The sequence below is a fragment of the Canis lupus genome, chromosome 24, assembly GCF_048164855.1.
Source record: "Canis lupus baileyi chromosome 24, mCanLup2.hap1, whole genome shotgun sequence".
Classification (NCBI taxonomy): domain Eukaryota; kingdom Metazoa; phylum Chordata; class Mammalia; order Carnivora; family Canidae; genus Canis; species Canis lupus.
The window spans coordinates 48,850,635-48,869,804 of record NC_132861.1 but is presented as its reverse complement, the minus strand read 5'-3'; the positions used below and the strand labels follow the sequence as shown (position 1 = coordinate 48,869,804).

General features: G+C 49.2%; 1 protein-coding gene across 1 annotated transcript in view; it reads left to right on the top strand.

The window, feature by feature from the left end:
- Window positions 1–17,206, top strand: part of ASB18 (ankyrin repeat and SOCS box containing 18) — a 61,483-nt gene extending 44,277 nt beyond the window's left edge. The window contains exons 6-7 of the mRNA XM_072796791.1: window positions 14,978–15,091; window positions 15,810–17,206. Of these exons, the coding sequence (XP_072652892.1) occupies window positions 14,978–15,091; window positions 15,810–15,995 (300 nt within the window). The 3' untranslated portion in view covers window positions 15,996–17,206. The remainder of the gene's footprint in view (window positions 1–14,977; window positions 15,092–15,809) is intronic.
- The last annotated feature ends 1,964 nt before the right edge of the window (window positions 17,207–19,170 follow it).

The following is a 19,170-nucleotide window of genomic DNA, read 5'->3' as shown; positions in this document are numbered from 1 at the left end:
AAAGGGGGAAAAAAAAACCACCCGCACGACTCCCCTGGGTGTGTCCTCACCTCACAAACACTGTGACAGGGTTTTTCTACCCCTCCTAGTATCTTTGAGTTCTCCGTGGCACTCCACTAAGGTAGGATTTCAATATGACAGGCTCTTGAAAGGGAAGAAACATCAGCACTTTTTTATATATCCTCTAACACTTACCTCTGTAGCCATCATTTACGTTGTAACGTGCCCCAATATTAGCGGTCTTAGTTCATCAACTGATAAAATGGAAATGGGACACACCTGCTACCCCTCCAGTTCATGCCATGTTTGCATTAAATCAAGATGCTCACTTCACCCCTCCTGGCATGAAACTGCATAGGGAAGGAACAAGAAACAAGCAAAACAAATGACTTTATGTGATGGACCAAAAGTGAAAAATAGGGGTGCCTGGGTCCCTCAGTCGTTTGAGCATCTGCCTTCGGCTCAGGTCATGATCTCAGGGTCCTGTGGTCGAGGCCCCTACCCCGTTGCATCAGGCTCCCTGCTCAGTGAGGAGCCTGCTTCTCCCTCTGCCTCTCTCCTCCACTGGTGCTCTCTATCTCTCTCAAATAAATAAATACTATCTTTATTTTTTAAAAAAGTGAGAAATATTTGGGGCCAGTTCTTTAAAAGAAAAAGTCAATATATTTCAGGTGTGACTGAAACAGTCATGTGTTAGGCTTGGAATCATGCAGTCTGTGTGATCTTTGTAGACTTCCAAGTCCTAGGTGCAGCCCCACGGACATCATCCCTGGAGATAGGACCTCTAGTGTCTGAACTCGGTCCTCAGAGCTGTAAGAATTACCCTAGCTTGGCCTCAAGATGCAGGGCAAGGCTCAGTGCCTCCCCTCTGGGCCTCCAGGGGCTCTATCCTGGGATTTCCCCACACCTGTGAGCGAACAGGTGAATAGAGCATGGTCAGTGGGGGCTGCAGGCTGCAGGGAAGTTTGAATTTGGAGGTTGTTTGTTATAGCAGGGACCAAGAGGCTATGAGAAGTGCTTGGCTCCTGGAAGTGAAAATGAATCTCTCAGCTATTTAACACCATTGGGGAAGGAATTGGAGCTTCCTTGAAATATCTTAATATTTGGAGGTGTTCACACAAAAGCATTGCCACCATTGTCACACACATACACACTCAGACACACACACACCTACACACACACGTAGCGTGGTGCCTGCACCTGCAATCCCTCAATCGGTGTTTGTTGAATGAATGAAGGGAATTTCAGCAACTCCAGGGCACAGGGGCCTGCCAGTTACATCTTGGGGAATGGGGATCCGACTTCTCTACGCTGAAGTCCCCCACACCTCCAGGGGGCATCCACGAAGGACTGCAGATGGGGCCCAAGGCCACCAGTGCTCAGGTCTGGAGCAGGTTTCAAAGGGGAAGGCGTTTACCACCAAGCACCCAGCATCCTGTAAACAAAGATCCAAGCAAGTGTCCCTGTTCTTGCAGCCCCAGGACAAACAGAGCAAACTCGGGAAATCAGGCAGCAGCGTGTCCCTCCCCCCACCGGGTCCCCGCAAGTGGTCCGCCGGGGAAGGGGTCTAATCGCCACTCCGGACATCAAAGGTACAGACCCGACTCTGCTCAGCAGACTCGGGGAGTGCGCAGCAAACACTGAAACGAGCCACAAAGATGCTCTGCAGGCAAGACTCAGCGCCGTGGCGGGGCGTACACAGAGGCACCAGGGAATGTCACAGAGCACGCCGTCCGTGGGCAGCAGCCGTGCTTTAAATAGATGTAAAGAGACACCCACGGAGCTCAGAATTACTGAGGCAAAGGTTTCACAGCGAGCTTATGACATAAATCACAGCTCCCCCATGCCCAGACAAAGGCACCGTCACCGCGGCAGGCGGACTCGAAGCATCCATCGGAGCCGTGCGCAGTGCTCTGCCCCGAAAATCAAAGTGGTGTCACAGCTTGGGAAGCAAGCATGTTGACAGTGCCAGGCCTTTCTGCCCGGCTGCCCGCTAGTTAACACCGGAGTCAGACGTCGGGGCGCAAGGGCAGGTGCAGGCGGCAGCCAGGTTTGGATTCTGGAAGTTGTCGGATGGGGCCTGGCCTGCGGGAGGGCAGGCAGGAGAGCAGAGAAACACACACCCGGGGACCCAGGCGTGTTGTGCAACTGTCACTAGTTGACTGTGAGTCGGATGCTTGGTCTGGAGTAACGGGCTTCGCTCACTCGCTTCTCGTGCCCCTGGCCTGGGCGGCCTAAACCCTTCAGACTCGGTACAGGAGCACGCACTCGTTCAGCAAGCATTGCTAGGAACCCCTGTGCTCGCCATCGGAGTCAGGGTTGAACCTCGGCACGCCTCGGGGCTGCCTTTGCAGAGCTGCCAGGAGGACAGCCTTGCTTCAGACAACCACACACCCAATGTGAGGGAGCCATGGCCCCACAGCGACACAGCCCAGGCCCTCTGTAGCTTGAAAGTGCCGAATAGAGGGCCTGACCCAGCTGGGGCCGCGGGTGGGGTGAGAGGCTCCCCCCAAGCACTTAGTGAGCCCAGACTTTAAAGACTAAAGACTCAGCTGTGTGAAGGAAGGAGGAAGCACCATTCCAGGCAGGAGGAACAGCACAGGCAAATGTCCTGGGGCCGAAGGGGCACTGCCATGGGTGCCGTTGAAAGATGGCCCAGTAGCTAGGAGGAAGCAGCAAGAGGGAGCAAGAGGCAGGGGCCTCGAAGGTTAAGGGTTTTAGCCTTTGTCTTAAGCACAATGGGAACGTATTACATCATTTTAAGCAGGAGACTGTGACGTAACCAAATGAGTATCGCGGATGATTTTTCTGCTGAAGTGCAGAGAGCATGCCAGGGTGGGGGACCGGCGGCAAAGGCAGTCCGGGTGAGGCACGCACGTAGCTTCAACAAGGCGAGATGAAGGCGGGCGGCGAGAATGACAGATTCTAGAAACATCAGCAGAGCTCAGGTCTTGCCTCGCCTTCCGGGCATCGACTGCGCTGGAAGAATGGACCTCGAGTTTTTGTGTTTTCTTTTTACCTGATTGCAGAATTAGGCAAAGCGACCTCGCAGTGTCCCCCAATTTCACGAGCTTTTTCGTGGGCGAACCCCGAGGTTGCGGTAGTCAAAAGCCAGACCCCGTTTCCCGTCTGGGCAGAGCTGCGGGTACCCCCCTCCCCAGCGGCAGGGGGAGGCGAGCTCTCGTAAACAGCTCACCTCTGTTTTTCTTGCTCTTGTTTTATTTCTCCATCTACATATAGAGCAATGTGCCTGTGCGATTTTTTTTCCCCTTAATTTTCTTTCTGCCGCCTCATTAGCTGAGGAGAGTGTGCGTGGACCCTAATGACACCAGGATGTCAGGGTAGTGGAGCAGCCGCTTCTCCGCAGACAGCAAGGAGGCAGCGGAGATTTTTAAACTGTGTTGGCATAAAAATAATGAAAGCAGCCAGCTGCCTGGCAAACATGAGGGGGCACAGTGCCGGGGGATCGGGGAGGGCCTGGGAGCCCCAGAGAGGTGGAACAGAGGAGAGACAGGAAATGAATTTCCAGAGACAGGCAATAAGACTTGGTCACAGTCTGTGACCCAGGGAGGAGGGGCCTGGGTGGGGGGCGCGTCTGCGGAGGGAGGGCAGCTCCTCCTGGGGGCGGGGGGGGGGGGGCAGTGCGGGAGGAGCCTCCCCTTCGCATGCAGTCCCCAGGGACCATTTAACATTTTGCAGGGAGAATGGAGAGGGCCAACCGCAGGGTCACTGGCAGGGTGAAGGCGGTGGGGGGGGGGGGGAGATCTGAAGAAGGGGGAATGGCTTAGACTAGGTCTGGAGGGGCTCCAGCGTGAACCCCTCCTCTTAATGATGTGGTTTCCTCCCAGGGCAGAAGGGAGACGATTGACACCAGAGACTGCCATGCTCCAGGAAATGGCATGATAGCGGTGGCTCATGTGAGCCAGAATTATCCACACGTCGGGACACACTGTGCGGTGGTGAAGGAGTAAGGTTGGGCGAGGCTCGGGCGGGAAGGCGCTTGCCTGCCTGGCCCTCCCTCTGCCCCCCGGTGTCTCTCCTTCTCTAAAGCCTGCTTATGTCCCACTCTGAACAGACAAAAAATTGGGACAAAAAAAAATTTTAGGTAGGTAGGGGGCCCAGAGATGATCATCCTTACGATGGCAATATGATTACCAGCTTCTAAAGGGCAGCTGTTCCTGTCTTCGTTCTCTAATATCTGCAAAGACAGGCAGGAGGAGGGAAGGGAAGACGGGCAGGGAGGGGGAGGAAAAGCAAATCCACAGCACCAACCAGATGACCTCACGTCTGAGCCAGGGGGCTCAGGCTCCTCGGCTGCACTGCCCTAAGTTCTCAGGCAATCAGCAGACATTACAAAAATGTTTTTAAAGTCGACCAGGCAGGAGAGGAGGTCTTTGGAGATGCAGTGCAGGCTAGGAGATGCAGCAAAGTGCAGAGGTGGAAATGGAGGAACCCGGGTTGCATAGCAACTGCTAACTCTGCTGGGAAGAGGGTAGGGGAAGAGGCCTCCCGGTGGGGCCACAGTCAGCAGGTGGATGTGGAAGCAGAACAGGGCTGGGCATCGTCCTCATGAGCTTTCCTCCACTCGGCCTCTCCACCGTCTCCCAGGTGGAATGGGAACGGCACCACCACCAGCTTCTCCTGCATATTGGCAGACCTCATGTCCGGATCTTGCCTTAATCCAAGATGAATAGGGAGGTAAATAAATGGATTCACGATGAGGGAAAGGGAGGCAGAAAAACGGAAAACAGGGACAGCATCCAGAGATGAGAAAGGAAGTCCATGCCTCTCATCGGAAGATCCAGAAGGAAATCTGAGAACCCATGTGCCGGGTGTGCCATCATCTACAGAGTGAAAGAAGACAGCCTCTGAGTCCCTCAAATAGAGCCCGTTATGGGGACAAGGCAGTAGGATGACGTGAAGAGGAAGACGGAGGAGACCAGGTTGTAGTAGGTGGTAGGTGGAGAGCACGTGAAGGGAAGGAAAAAGCAGAACTGATTCGTAGAAGGAACTGAGCTGGTGATGGAAGCAAGGGAGCTGTGCTGTTGGCACGCGTGCCCTCAGATCCACTCCCGGGTGTCCCCCAGCTCTGCTCTGCATGTGGACGGGGTGGGGGCCGCATAGCTGGACCTCTCAAGCTGAGCTCAGAGTCCCTACCGGCCAGCTTCTGGCCGGCTTCTGCTAAAGGAGACACCGTGGAAAGCTAGGTGTGGAGGGTACAAGAAGCCAGGGTGTTTCTCCTTCACTTTCTCTGCCTTGGTAGCTTTGCCAGCAGCTCCTGCATGTCCAACGCTCCAGCACCCAATGGCACCCTCATGGTCACAGCCCCCACTGGCAGCCCCTGACTTGGCTCCAGCCTCCGTATCTCATATAACAAGAACTGGGGGAGCAAGGATAGGCTTTGGGATTGGTTGTTTCTGTGTCCCCATGATGCCATCAAGGAACCAGATTTTTCCAACCTCAGTGAGTCAGCTTTGTCCTGAGAATGGCTCATCTCTTGGTCATAAGGTGGCTTCCAGCAACAACTGGGCCAGCCAGCTTCATATCCAGTTGCCTTTCTCTGGAAGCCCTGAAGAGGCCCTCCTGTGTTTCGCTGGCCCCAGCTGATGTAAACATGCACTTCCCCAAACCACTGATGGCAAGGGGAATGGAGTTGTCGTGACTGGATTAAAGGAATCCTTTGGAGTGTTGGAAAGTCAACCACAGTGTGTTCACTGCAAAGGAGGGCTAATGTTAAAAGCTCTTCCTAAGTGCAGGAGAAAAAAAACAAAACCAAGAAACTAGAAGAGAAAGTGGTGGTCATGAAGAGCAGAGGGTAGAAAGCTAGCCTACGGAAAAGTGATACTATTGAAGAAGAGCCTAGAGCCAATGGATCAGAAATGGTAATCAAAAACATAATAGAAGAAAACTTAGCTGCCCTAGAAGTCTTAACTCCTAGAAGTTGAATGGATATTCTCTGCAAATCAGTGATGGGAGACACATTCCTTCTTCTTTTTTTTCTTTTTTTTAAGATTTTATTTTTAAGTACTCTCTACTCCCAACATGGGACTTGAACTTACAACCCCAAGATCAAGAGTTTCACGCTCTATCAGCCAGGCATCCTGGGAGACACATTCCTATATACGTTCTAGCAAAAGTGTTCTGAAAAAACATGAAAAAAATCTTGCAAACTATCTGAAGAGAAAACAGATTATTCATAAAGTAATAAAACTCAGGCTGGACTCTGATTTCTCTGCTACTATATTATCATAAGACAAGGATATACCATCTTTAGATCTTTAAAGAAAAAGTTTGGGTGCTAGCCAAGATGGTTTTCATTTTGATGGCAAAACTAAGACCTTTTTAGATATCAGGGGTTCATAAGACTTGCCTTCCATGGGACGCCTGGGTGGCTCAGCAGTTGAGCATCTTTAACTCAGGGCATGATCCCAGGATTGAGTCCCACGTCAGGCTTCCTGGATGGAGCCTGCTTCTCCCTCGGCCTGTGTCTCTGCCTCTCTCTCTCTCTCTCTCTCTCTCTCTCTCTGTGTGTGTGTGTGTGTGTGTGTCTCTCATGAATAAATAAATAAAATCATTTTTTAAAAAAAGACCTTCCTAATGCATCAAAAAATACTTCTATTTATTTGATTATTTAGTCAACAAATATTTATTGAGCACCAACTATGTGTCAGCAACATACTAGGTGTTTTGGATACATGAGTGGACAGTTCAGGGGGGGAAATATTTCTGCCTTCATAGCACTTACATTCTAATGAGAAGACAAGCTTTAAACAATGAGCATAATAAATGGGCCAATAAAGTGATAAAGACTAGAGAGAGAGAGAAAGTGAGGGTGAAGGGGGGCAGTTGCAGTTTTAAGCTCAGTAGCTAGGGTGGGTGGCTTTGGCTCAAGACTTGAGAGAGGTGAGGGCATTGGCATTGCAGGGGTCCAGGGGAGAAGGGACCAGCCGACCCAGTATGCAGCCTGAGGCCAGAGTGGGCCTGACCTGTGTGCAGAACAAGGGGACCAGTATGGCTGATGGTGGAGAGAGCTGGTGACAGTAGGAGATGAGACCAGAGGTGGAGGAGAGGCACAGATGGTGTGGGGCCTTGGAGGGCACCGTCACGACTTTGGCCATCAGAGGGTTTTGAGCAGAGTGGCAGGACCTGATTGACATTTGATGGGGACCCTCTGGCCTCTGTGCTGAGGAAATATGTCAGGAGGAGGAGTGCGGAAGTAGAGGGACGACTTAGGAGGCTGTTGCCAGGATCCACGTGAGGGGTGCTGGCGGTGAGCACAAGGGAGAGGCTCTGATTCTGGATGTTTTTTGGAGGTGGAGCCACCAGGATATCTTGGCAGATCGGATGTGCGATTGGAGAGAAAGAGACGAGTCAAAGATGACTCCAAGGCATTCAGCCTGAGGGGCTGGGAAGATGGATTTGCTGTCGGCTGAGCTGGAAAGGTTGTGGGTTGTGGGTAGAATAAGAACTTGGGGGTTGTTTTGATACCAAGTAAGCAGTTGGCTCTTCCAGCCCAGAACTTGAGAGAAGGATTTGACTGACCTGCAGATACATTTTGAGCACTGGTGGCATGTGGATGGTATTTATTGATTTTTAGTCAAGTATAATTAACACCCAGTGTTATATTGGCCTCAGGTGTACGATAGAGTAGATTTTACAATTCTGGACATTCCTCAGAGCCCATCACGATGAGTGTACCCTTAATCCCCTTCACCTACTTCACCCATTGCCCACCCTCCCCTCTGGTAACCACCAGTTTGTTCTCTAGAGCTAAAGGTCTGGGTTTTTGTTTGTCTCTTTTCTTGTTATGTGTTTTGTTTCTTAAATGCTACCTATAGTGAGGTAATATGGTATATTGACTTATTTCACTCAGCTTTATACACTCCAGCTCCATCCATGTTGTTGCAAATGGCAAGACTTCCATCTTTTGGGTTTTTTTTAAAGATTTTATTTATTTATTTATTCATGAGAGACCCAAAGAGAGAGGTAGAGACACAGGCAGAGGGAGAAGCAGGCTCCATTCAGGGAGCCCGATGCGGACCTCGATCCCAGGGCCCCAGGATCACGCCCTGGGCTGGAGGCAGGTGCTCAACCACTAAGCCACCCAGGAACCGGACTTCCATCTTTTTTATGGCTGAGCAACATTCCATTGTGCACTTGTACCACATCTTCACCTACGGATGGTCCTTAAAGCCAGGAGACTGGATGGGACCACCAGGAAGTGAAAATACACAGAAAAAGAAGAGGAAGGAGAGCTGGTTAAGGGGTGTTCCAATGTCAAGAAGAGAGAGAGAGATGAGAAGACCACCGAGGAAACAAGAGGAGTCAGTGAAGGAGGTGGAATGAGAGCATGGCTTCCTGGACACGAAGTGAGGAACATGTCACAGAGATGTGGCCGACCCAGCCTGGCCGAGGCAGAGCACTGACCACCCGAGGTAGCAGCCATCAGTGCTCTTTGCCAGGGCGGGCTGCTGAAGGCCGGTGGGATGGAAGAGGTGAGGGGAAAGCCCATCCCAGGGATGGGAAACTCAAGCCTGCAAATGCCCTCAACTCCACTTCCTAACGGTCTCTCGGGATCTTCCTCCTCTCTCCATCCTGGTGGCCACCAGTAGAGTTTTGGCTACCACCCATCCATCCTAGGCTGTGGAAATGTCCCCTGGGCTGGCCTCCCAGCCTCCAATATTGCCCCGGAAATTGTTCTCAGCGCTGTAGCCATGGTGATGCTTTGGAAATTAAAATCTGATCCTGTCACTCCCCGAGGTGCAGTCCCCCAGGGCTCCCCTGTGTCCTCAAAGTCATGTCCGCCAACATTTTCAGCTCCTGCTCACCTCCAGGTTTGGTCACTGTTTTCTCCACCTGGAACACTCTTGTCCTCAGAACCCTCCATACTTTTGTGACTCCTCCTCCTTAGCCAGGTCTTGGGTCCAATGTCATGTCCTGCAGAAATCTTCCCCTGACCAACTCACCACCCACAGGAAATCCATATCCGACTTAGGTACCATTTCTAGTACGTTGTGATTCCCCCACCATGACACTGTGGCACCTGTTTTCTATCGTCATTTTCTTTTATTTGGGACAGTAAAATTCTGTGAAGGCAGAGCTTGCCACTGTATCATGCAGATGTAACAATATCCCCAACTTCTGGTAAGAGTTTGGTAAATATCTGGGATGCATGGCTTCCTGGATGGGGGTGAGCAAACCACCCAGTGAAAGAGAAATAACTTTAGTAGTTAAAAGGCAGGTTGTAAAACTAAATGCTACTACCAAAAATTATTTCTGAAGGAGATACATAACATAAAATACAATCTTGTAATAATGGTAATCTGGGACTAAAACTCTAGATGTTATTTTTTTAAGATTTTATTTATTTATTCATGATAGACACAGACAGAGAGAGAGAGGCAGAGACACAGGCAGAGGGAGAAGCAGGCTCCATGCCGGGAGCCCAACGCGGGACTCGACCCTGGGACTCCAGGATCACGCCCTGGCCAAAGGCAGGTGCTAAACTGCTGAGCCACCCAGGCATCCCAACTCTAGATGTTATTAAGGAAAGAGAAGAATTGGTTATGAGAGGAACAGGAGAGTAGAGACAATGCCATGTCTAGAACACAAAAGATACAGTGTTGATGTTTAGGAAATATAAGCCATTATTTTTTATTTTGAAGGTAACCACCTAATGGTGGTTTGGAAGGATACGTGCTTCCAAAATATAAAAATACAAACCTGTGAAATGGAAATCAGACAACAAAAGAAATGAGCATAAAAAACCATAAAGAATAAAATGAGGGGCACCTGGGTGGCTCAGTTTGTTGAGCATCTGCCTTCAGCGCAGATCGTAATCTCAGGGTCCTGGATTCGAGTCCCACGTCAGGCTCCCTGCAGGGAGCCTGCTTCTCCCTCTTCCTGTGTCTCTGCTTCTCTCTGTGTATCTCTCATGAATAAATAAATAAAATATTTTTTTAAAAAAATAGTTATATAATTGCAGAATAGTTAAGAAAGACAGAACACTGTGCCTCAAAACGTATGGCTATGACCATACCTATGTTCAAAGGAAAATCCACACCATTTTAAAAGTTGCTTGTATTATGACTCGGAGGGAAAAAATGTTACTAAACTAACTGAGCAGTCAATCCAAGGAGGCAGAAAGAAACAGGCAAAGGAATTAATAACAGTAAATGCAAAAATTAATGGATTAGAATATTTTAGGGGCACCTGGGTGGTTCAGTCGGTTAAGCATCTGCCTTCAGTTCAGGTCATGATCTCAGGGTCCTGGGATAGAGCCCCTCATTGGGGTTCTGTCTCTCTCAAAATAAATAAGTAAAATATTTTTTTTAAAGATTTTATTTATTCATGAGATACACAGAGGGTGAGAGAGGCAGAGACACAGGCAGAGGGAGAAGCAGGCTCCATGCGGGGAGCCCGACATGGGACTCGATCCCGAGGCTGCAGGATCAGGCCCTGGGCGGAAGGCAGGCGCCAAACCGCTGAGCCACCCAGGGACCCCAGTAAAATCGTTTTTTAAAAAAGTTTAGAATATTTTAAGAGAGAACTGGTCAACAAAAGCCAACAGGGGATTCCTCGAAAAAAACAAATTAAAGAAATTCCAGCAAGACTAAACAAGGAAGAACATTAAAAATACAATTATAGTGAATTTCAAATGAAAAAGGATGCTTACTCCTCGATATAGTGAGGGTATCTCCCCATCCAGATTTACTCTCCATCTGCTTGGACACATTGAGAAGGTTCTGGGCCCTCTGCCTTCCTGGGTTTCACCAGTACAGTCTCCAGAAGACAGTGGGCAAAGGGGCATGAAGTCAGAGGGTGTCTCCACGTGGGCCCCTCACTGCCTCAGGCTGGTTGCATGTCCCCAACCCAAGGTCACTACTCCTGATAGCCCACCCAACTCTCCAATCTTCAGGCCCAGAGGTGGAAATACCTGTGCTTCCAGCTCCACTTTAGACCACTGTCCCTTGACATCGCCTGTACTCACACCTGGCTAAACAGCCCCTGTATCAAAAAAATAGAATAAAATAAAATAATAAAAATCAATAAAAATTTTTTAAAAATTATCCTGGAACAATCCTATATCAACGTGTCATCTGTTTCCTACTGGAACCCTGATGGATACATATGCAATGCTAAATTTGTTTAAAATGAAGATTGTTGCCATTTGCAACAACATGGATGGATCTAGAGACTGTAATGCCAAGTGAAATAAGTCAGAGAAAGACAAATGCTATATATATGATCTCACTCATATGTAAAGTCTAAGAAACAACAACAAATGAACAAAGAAGAAAGGAGACAAACCAAGAGACAAAACCCCTAACTATAGAAAACAAACTGGTGGTTACCAGCGGGCAGGTGGGGGGAAGGGTGAAAGAGTTGATGAGGATTAATAGAATAATTATCATGATGAGCGCTGAGTAATGTATAGAATTGTTCAATCACCATAGTGTACACCTGAAACTAATATAACACTGTATGTTAACTATACTGGAATTAGATTTTTTAAAAAATGAATAACATAGGGATCCCTGGGTGGCTCAGTGGTTTAGCGCCTGCCTTCGGCCCAGGGAGTGATCCTGGAGTCCCAGGATCCAGTCCCACATCCGGCTCCCTGCATGGAGCCTGCTTCTCCCTCTGCCTGTGTCTCTGCCTCTCTCTCTGTGTCTCTCATGAATAAATAAATAAAATCTTTTAAAAAAATGAATAACATAAAATTAAGATTGTTTTCGAGGGAAATATGGATTTAAAATTGATTCAAGAAGAATTCAAGGGACGCCTGGCTGGTTTAGTCAGTGAAGCATGTGACTCTCGATCTCAAGGTTGTGACTTCAAGCCCCACATTGGGCATAGAGATTACTTAAAAATAAAATCTTTTTTAAAAAAGGAAGAAATCAGGGTGCCTGCGTGGCTCATTCGGTTAAGCATCTGCCTTGGGCTCAGATCATGATCCCAAGGTCCTGGGATTGAGACCCACGTCAGGCTCCCTGCTCAGCAGGGAGTCTGCTTCTCTCTCTCCTTCTGCTGCTTCCCTGCTGTGCTCTTTCTCTCTCCCTCTCTCTCTCTCTCTCTCTCTCTCAAATAAATAAATAGAATCCTAAAAAAAGAAGAAGAAAAAATCGAAACAAAATAGACCAATAATCATGGAAGGAAGTGAAAATATCAAATTATTACATGCGGCTTCAGGCCAGGCTTAGACAATGTTAAATGCAAGATCTGTTGTGCCTTCTTAATTCCAATAAGTATGTACTTTTAAAATCTTCCAGGATGTTAAAAAGATAGAAATTTTCTAAATTGACTAGTTGACATAAAGTGATACTAAAACCTAACAAAAGTAGCTTAAAAAATGAAATGACAAACCACATTTAGTTCTTAAATACAGAAATCTTAGCAAATTGAACCTACCATTTTATGTGGAATAGTAAAAGAGAGTCTGTGCCATGAAGACAAAAATGGGTCAATATAAGGAAATCCTGTATCAACTTGGTTAGAAAAAGGCAAAAATTACAATTAAATCCTTAAATTTGTAGTAATTTTTAAGATTAGAAATATACTTCCTTAATTTAGAACAGATTATCTATCTGAAACTAATATCCAAGGTTGTATTTATGGCAAAACATTAGAGATAATCTTATTAAAATTAGGAATAAGATGATGAAACCTGCTATCAATATTGTTATTTAACATTGAATTTTAGGGGCCCCAGGGCGGCTCATTCAGTTAAACATCCAACTCTTGGTTTTGGCTCAGGTCATAATCTCAGGGTCCTGAGATGAAGCCCCTGGTCGGGAGGGAATCTGCTTGAAGACTCTCTCCCTGTGCCCCCTCCTCACTCACATTCTCTCTCTCTCTCTCTCTCTCTCTCTCTCCCTAAAATAAATAAATCTGTAACATTGGACTTTATAGCTCTGGTCAATGTAATAAGACAAGAAAAATAAATGTGAAATATTTATACAGAGAGAAGAAAATGCTATCATTTGCAAAAATGACTATCTGACTGAAAAATAATATATCTACAAATCAATGCAAAAAAAAATGAACATATTGTAGAAAAACTGAGCCAAGGATGTAATTTAGTAATTTACAAAGGAAGACAAATGGTCGACCAAAACAAGAGTAAATATGCCATATTGTGATTCGGGTAGGGGGAAAGAGGCACTCTCTTTTCTTTTTTTTTTTTTTTTTTTAAAGATTTTATTTATTTATTCATGAGAGACACAGGGAGAGAGAGAGTCCCCATGTGGGACTCGATCCCGGGACCCCGAGGTCACGACCTAAGCTGAAGGCAGACGCTCAACCACTGAGCCATCCAGGCGCCCCTTCACAATTGATTTTGAGGGGACAAAAATCAAGTTTCAAAATAATAGGCAAAACAGCCCACTTTTACCGTATATATTAATTTTTGTCTAAATGCGAAAACGTGAGTACACACAAAATGCTAATAGTGCTTATCTCTAAGCAAAGAGATATTAATTTCCTGTTTTATTTTGATATCTTTTAAAGGGATTTCATATCTGAAGGAAGCTCAGCAGGTTGTGAATGGAGCAACCATACTTAGTGATTTAGATCATTCTTCTATTTCTGTTCAGAGAGCCCCAGTGAGCTCAGCTGATGGCCCTGCCTGTTAATTGTCCGCTTAGATATTTGGTGCCTGATCTTAAGAAAATTGCTTAATCTCAGTTTTCTCAATGAAGAAATACTAAGAATAATTTTAACAACACTTGGTAAATCTTAAACCTCAAAAACAGAAGACTATGAAGTTGCCCTGCCCCTCCCCAAAATCAGATCTGAATTTGATCCATCTTCCAAGTCCAACCACTAATTTATGAAAAGCAGAAGAGCATCGTGTTCCAAAACCCTACAGGGAATACAGTGAGCAAAATCCCAACACAGAGGAACTCTGTGGGACAAATAACCTCCTGTTATTTGTTGCCTCCTGGGACAAATAACCCAGTTTCTTCAACAAATAAGTAACATGACACAAAAAAGTGAGTGATCTGATCATATCAACCAATCTCAACCCTGCTGGCTTTCTTCGGGTTCTCATTCAAAGAACTTTTTTGTTTGTTTGTTTGTTTTTTATATATTGGCATTTAAGAGAAATCTGTGAATTTAAACACTGGCCATATATTAGATGATGCTAAGAAACTTGTTAATTCCTCAAGTCTTATAATGATGTGTTTCTCTTAAAGTGCCCCATGAGAGTCTCACTGAAATATTTATAGATTAAATGACAGGATACATTGCATTGGCTTTAAAATAATATGGGGGGTGGCGGTGAAGGGCTGTGGGATGGGGCAGGGCTGGCCATGGGCTGATGGTGGGTACTTGGAGGTCATCATACCATCCGGCCTACTTTTGTGCTCATTGACATTCACCATCCCAAGAAACTTATTTTTTTAAAAAGCAGATAGTGCTCTCATCTTCATGATGAAACTGACGAACCTGAACTTGTAAAATTTGCTAATACGACAACCGGAATCCTTGGCCAGTGGGGACTGGAAATAAGATAGAGAGGCCAAGCCAGGGGGAAATTTGACAACAAAGCAATTCTCCCTCAGTGTCCCGACATATTAGAAAGTTGACATGAGAAATGGTGAGCACCAACCTTGGACCAAACTGCCCCCCACACCTGGCCCCCAGCAGAACCTCCTTCCTTTGCTCTGGACAGCCATCCAGGGGCCAGGAGAGCCCCTCCTGGGCAAGGTGCCCAGGCAAGGTGCCCAGACTTGGGATGTGCAGCCGTCCCCACGCTAGGCCAGGCCCCTTCCCAGAGCGCCCACTTGTGCTTGTCTGGGAGCTAACTCCATGGCCCTGCTGTCCTCGTACGGTGAGGGCTGTTGTTCCCCATGTGGCATCGTGAGGTCCCACAGCCAGAAGGTGAGACCCCCACAAACCCCCGTATCTGCGGGCCCTTTCCCCACCTGGACCCCAAACCCAGTAAGCTTGGTGTCCCACCGCTTCCACCCAGGTGCTGAAGACCTGTGCACTGGCCCCCACAGTTATTGAGACTCTCTTCAACTCCTACCCTCAGCTCCGTGTATCCGAGTCCTGGAGGGAAGTGATTCCTGAGGAAGTATTTCAGGTAAGGGAGCCGGCCCGTCCCTGCAGCCCCGCTGTGTTTCTGCTCATGTGCGCAGTCCTCCCAGGGCGGCGGGAAGTGCAGAGCACCTGAGGAAGGGCACGGAGAGGGCGAGTGCAGGTGTGTGTGAGTATTGCTGCTTCGCTTCTGGAGGAATCACGCAGCCAAGAGCTGTTGTTGCGCTCGGGGTGCTGTTGGCTGCAAGGAGCAGAACCCCGACCCTCACTCGGCTGGAGGAACGTCAGAGCTTGAGTAACGCCCCCATCCCACTGGAGAAGGGTGGGTGCAGGGAGCACCTGAGCCCACAGGCTCTGCTCCTGTGTGTCCTCTGCCCACCCACCCCAGAGCCTAGATGTGGCCGAGGCAGCTGCAGGCACCTCACAGGGACCCAACAGAGTCTGCAGTCACTGTCGATTAAGAAACAGGGAGGGCCTTTTATCCCCCCAGAAGCCTCCAGAAGACTTCCCCTCAAGTGTCTCATTCACTTGAGTTGGGGCTTATTGCGCAACAGCAGATGCACTGGGCGGCGCGGGGAGCAGAGCGGGATGGGAGATAACCCATATGGGCTGTCTCCCCACCCAAGACGGGCTTCCCTCGGACCCCACGGGAAGTGCGCCTCCGAACACTATGCGCACCCTCTCTGTGGAGGGCGCTGCTTGCCTGGGGCCTTGGGGCCGTCGGCCCAGCACCTGAGTTTACACCCCATCTGCCTTCCTTCCAGATGCACCAGGCCTTCTACCAGTCCTTCTTTGCCTTGGCCCACACCCCGCGCTGTCTGCAGCATCTCTGCCGCTGTGCCATTCGGAAATTATTCGGCAAGAAGTGCTTTCACCTCGTGCCCCTGTTACCGTTGCCAGAGTCCCTGCAAAATTACCTCCTTTTGGAACCAGAGGGTGTTTTGCACTGAAAACCAGAGCGTTGGGACCAAGGCTCCGGATCTCACTGCTGCCCTCCGTGGAGGCTTGCGCGGAGGCAAGCCCGTGAGGACGAGGGGCAGACCCGGAGGGCACCTCCCATGGCCCCTGGTGGTTGCACAGACCCTGCTGAGCCTCCCGGGCACTTTGGGAGGGAAAGGGTAATACAAGGCCTTTCTGCCTCTCAGGGTTGCTTGCAAGGCTCCAGGCTGTGATACCCTAGTAGTTGTATCGGAAGGTACTCTTCGACAGAAGCTGAACTAAAAGGTACCCCTGTTTTCCCTGCATGGGCTACCAGCATCCATGCTGCCCCCCAGCCTGCAGACTCTCTGCCTCTCAGGAACACCCCACCCCTCCTGGAGCCTGGCCACCTAGAAAGGCTCTGTCCCCAGCACATGTGCATGTCCACACTGAGAGAGGACACCTGTTCCCGTAACAGGGACACGCCCCCCGCCAGGAGCCCCCTGGTGCTTCCCAGCACATTACAGTCCAGAACTCCCCAAAGGACATCCCGGGGATGGCGAGCCCAACGTTGTGATCCCTTGTGAGTCTTCTCTCTGACACCCTCACCAAACCCCAGCTGATTCGGCTGCGGCCAGCAGTCCAGGAAGCCAGACGCCGGGAAGAGACAGGTTGGTAGAGGTTGGCCATCAGCCCAGCCTGAGCATCACATACAAGAGCGATGTTCTGAGGGTCAAGGACCGTATAGACCACGTCTTTCCTTTTCTGTATTCTGGTGCTTTGATACCTGGGACCTTGCTCACCCTGGAGGGACTGTCCCCACCCAGGGTAAGCCAATTCCTAGAGACAACAAACAACTCACCCTCAAACATGCTTTTCAAATGCAAACCAACCAATCCAGAGCTCACACCCCCAACCACCTCCTTCACTGGGCTGTCGGAGTTGCACTACTAACCACCTCTCCTAACTACTAACCACCTGTCGTAACTGTCCTGGGGCCCGGTGCCAGACAGGTGGGGACAGCCCTGATACCTCAGAGCCTGCTGAAGTTACTCAGACTAGCTGATCCTAAGCCCGACTATCCTGCCTGGTCGTTCCTTCCCTGGAAAACACAATAGTGGCTTCTGTCCCCATCCCCTCCCCCAACCTCCTAAGCAACCCTGGTGCTTCCCCATGTCCCCCCATGGTACCGTGTGCCCCTTCTCTTGGGAATGGTGAGTAATAAACTATCTTTTCAATGGCAGTTGTCTCTTGATCTGTTGGCCTTACCAGACCTCAAAGTTTCTATTAATATCCCTTATTTTTTTTAGAGAGAAAGCATGAGTGGGGGAGGGGCAGAGAGAATTTTAAGCAGATTCCACACTCAGTGCAGAGCCCAACAGGGGGGTCAGTCTCATGACCCTGAGATCATGACCTGAGCCAAAATCAAGAGTTGGGTGCTTAACTGACTAAGGCACCTAGGAACCCCTACCCCTAGAATAAGAACTCATGATGATCTTTCTCTGAGGATGAGCAGTGAGTCCAGTTTTGCACTTTGAGCGAGCACCAGGTGCTGCTTAGACAAACCTAGCAGGGTGGGCCAGGGCGAGCTGTGCCTCCCATTGTCTCAGGCTGGAAGGTGTGCAGCCCGGTGACCCCTGCAGCACAGGTAGGATATTGCGTGCACCGTAAGGAAGCCTACAGAGGAGGTGGAAGGGCCCAGACAGGACCTACCCCCAGTGAGGGCAGACATCCTGGAGCAGGGAGGGAGCTGAGCCTTGATTTTAACACAGTGGGCCAAGAGGGTGATAGGACCACATCCCCTAGCACCTTCAGCTGACCCACCCTTTTTTTTTCTAAGATTTTATTTTTATTTGAGAGAAAGAGAGTGGGGAGCACAGAGGGAGAGAGAGAGAAAATCTCAAGCAGACGCCCTGCTGAGCGTGGAGCCCAATGTGGGGCTCGATCTCCTGACCCTGAGATCATGACCTGAGCTGAAACCAAGAGTCAGACGCTTAACCGACTGAGCCACCCAGGTGCCCCCTGCCCACCTCCTGCCCTTTAAGACAAAACAACTCACCTGACCTAGAAAAGGCCTGTGTACACATGGCTTCGGGACCCTTCACACCCCCACCCAGGCCGATGGCAACATGCAGGAAAGTATAGGGCGTGATGAGGGGACAGAGATTCATCCTCCTGGAGGGGAGGGTCCCCATGCTTTGGCAACTGAAAAGAAGAAAGGACGGGACAGCATGGGGCAGATTGGGAGGGCCTTGGCTTCCAGACTAGGGATTCTGAACTCCACCAGAGGAGCCATAAGGATCCACCCAGCAGGTGAGTGATGTGGTCACAGCGGGACTCTGGGGAGATTGCTTTGTCCCGGAGAGGCATGCAGCACGACGCAGGACAGGCGGGAGCCCACAGTGACCCTTGAGATGGGGCCGCCCCCAATCAAGAACAGTTACTTAACAGAAATCGGATGTGATCTGCTCAGCTGGAAGGTACAAGTATCTGCACCCCTCTTGTTGGGTCAGGATTCAGTGAGAGACCTGATGGGAGGCAGGGCTTCTCCAGCTTGAGAAGGATCTTGTTGAATTGCAGATTCGGACTCTGGAGGTCTGGGGTGGCGTCCCCACTGAGTGCAGAGATAGAAAAGCCCCAGGTCCAAAGCCAGCCCAACATAGGAACTCAATAAATAGTTCCTTCTGTTGTTATGATTGCACTATTTTGAGAAGAAAATGGCCTGATAAAGAGGTAAGAAGTGGAAAAGCAAAGTCATGTTATTGATAAGAACAAAGAAGAAGGGCAAGAGTACAGGGTAGGTGAGAGAGGGAGCCCTGTCCTCACTGCATTTTGCAAACGACAACCTGAGCAGACGTGCTGTCCTGACAGGACGGAGTCTTCGGCCACCCTCTCCATCCCACCCACCGTGGAAAACAGTCAGGTTGTATTTCTGAAGTGCATTCACATTTATAGATGTTTTAGAGTCTGGGAAAAAGAACTCCTTTAAAACATACTGATTTTACTTTTTTTAAATATTTTATTTATTTATTCATGAGAGACACAGAGAGAGAGAGGCCGAGACACAGGCAGAGGGAGAAGCAGGCTCCTTGCAGGGAGCCCGGTGCGGAACTCGATCCCAGGACCCAGGACCAACGCCCTGAGCCAAAGGCCATCAAGCCGCCCCCACATACTGACTTTATATTTCTAAAATTCTGATGAATGATG